Genomic DNA, 2093 nt, shown 5'->3' with positions numbered 1-2093 from the left:
CCATCGTCATCGCCCCCCTTCGAGTCTCTCCGTCTCTTTCCTGAGCGAAAGAGCGAAACCGATACGCGGGGAGACGAAAGCACGCGAAATTGCACCTTTCCTCGATAAAAGTAGCCGCACTCTCTTCGCACCTCGTGAAAATACGAAAATGCGAAAATATACGATTCGTATTTTCACCGTGCATTATATACCATTTAATTCACGTAATGATCATCGAAAATAATCGTTCATCCTTTTTTTCAATAGCGGAATCGACAAATGGAGGTGCCAGTAAGTTCAATCATCAATACTAAGAGTGTTGTAGCAAACGTATTTTCTATTCTCATTTTTCATGTTTTTTTTCTTCTTCTTTTCTATTTCTCTCTCTCTCTCTCTCTATATATATATATATATATATATATATATATATATGTATTTTTCGTTTTATGCTCTTTCGTTTTGATTTTTAATTTTTTTCTTATTTTTGTTTCTCTCTCTTTCTCTCTCTTTCGCCCCCAATTCTTTGTGTTTTTGTTCATTCGAAGCACACGCACATGTACGTTACTCCGTTTTGCACACCTATCGAAACGAGCTAATCAATCAAGATACACACGCTGTTTCCTTATTCTTCTCGTTGAATTTTATTCTTTTCGGTAAATTGCACAATTTAATCACGATATAATCCCGAATGTAATCGTAGAGGATAATTTGATATTTTTTTTCTTTTTCTCTTTTTCTCACTATTTCTTTTCTTTTTTATATACCTGGAATTTTTTATTTTTCGTTTTTCTTTTTTCCTTCGGTTCTTTATTACGGTGTATTTCTCTCTCGAAGGGTGTACTACTTACAACTCTCCGGTGACTAACTATTGATTGACTCGTCCATGTAGAAAAGCACGCTCCGATTCCGAGGAAAAAATCCAAAGATAATTCGTTCGTTTCTAGAACCGGGTACCGCACCGCGGAAGGTTCAGGCCCGGCCATTGAGCTCGAGCACGATGGTCATACAATGGGTCGAGCCAGAGACACCGAACGGACAAGTGACGGTTAGTTTTCGTTCGCAACGAACGCCCTCTTCGTCCCTTAATCCGATTCCAAAAATCCTCTTTCTCTTCTTCTTCGCTTACGCAGGGTTACAAGATATATTACACGACGGATCCGAATCAACCGATGGCCTCCTGGAAGTACCAGATGGTGGACAACAATCAACTGACCACCATCTCGGATCTGGACACCCACACCATATACACGATACGAGTGCAGGCGTTGACCAGCGTCGGTCCCGGTCCATTGAGCACACCTGTCCAGATTAAGACGCAACAAGGGGTACCGAGCCAACCGGAGATGTTGACCGCGATAGATATCGGGGAGACCACGGTAACCCTCCAGTGGAATAAACCTATTCATAGCGCGGAAAATATTCTCAGCTATGAATTGTATTGGAACGATACTTACGCTCAGGTGGGTGAACGCTCCTTTCTTTTCTCTTCTTTTTTTTTGTTTTTTTCCCCNTCTCCTTTTCCTCTCTCTCTCTCTCTCTCTCTCTCTCTCTCTCTCTCTTTCCCAAAAGATTGCAATCACGCTTAATATACGCGTCCGTCGTTGCGAACGATCGTCGGGATCGCGATCGATTTCAGGAGAAGCATCATCGCAGGATACCGGTTACCGAGAACTACACGTTGACGGGCCTCTATCCGAACACCCTGTATTACGTTTGGCTGGCCGCCCGGAGTCAACGGGGAGAAGGAGCTACGACGATACCGTATCCGGTTCGCACGAAGCAGTACGGTAAGCAGATAACCAAACGAACGAGCGAGAAAAGCGAAAAGAAAGCAGGAGGAAAAGAAAGAAAAAAGAAAAAAAAAAAAAAGAAATAAGAGTGAATTCACGCAGCGAGGAGTGCCGATTAAAAATCGATTCGCGATTGTTCGCGAGTAAGAGTGGGGAAAATTGATATTTTTCCGTTCGCTCGATCGATAGATACGCGGCTCGATGCATCAACTCAATCGCGAATCGTTTTGGCACGGCAGGTAGGAGGTGCTGTAGAGTTAGAGACGCTCCCGCAAGTAGCGTAAGCTAAATTAATTCGCATATATATATATTCCGATATTCAGA

At 42.7% G+C, this 2093-nt stretch overlaps 1 protein-coding gene across 1 annotated transcript in view; it reads left to right on the top strand.

Moving 5' to 3' along the window:
- The window catches only part of LOC102680488 (tyrosine-protein phosphatase Lar), a 30346-nt gene that overhangs the window by 10418 nt on the left and 17835 nt on the right, over positions 1-2093 (top strand). The window contains exons 5-8 of the mRNA XM_031514401.1: positions 247-270; positions 924-1024; positions 1110-1439; positions 1616-1766. Coding sequence (XP_031370261.1) covers positions 247-270; positions 924-1024; positions 1110-1439; positions 1616-1766 — 606 coding nt within the window. The remainder of the gene's footprint in view (positions 1-246; positions 271-923; positions 1025-1109; positions 1440-1615; positions 1767-2093) is intronic.

This window comes from Apis dorsata, unplaced genomic scaffold (assembly GCF_000469605.1).
Source record: "Apis dorsata unplaced genomic scaffold, Apis dorsata 1.3 scaffold_991, whole genome shotgun sequence".
NCBI classification, from domain to species: Eukaryota; Metazoa; Arthropoda; class Insecta; order Hymenoptera; family Apidae; genus Apis; species Apis dorsata.
This window is presented reverse-complemented; position numbering and strand designations above follow the sequence as displayed.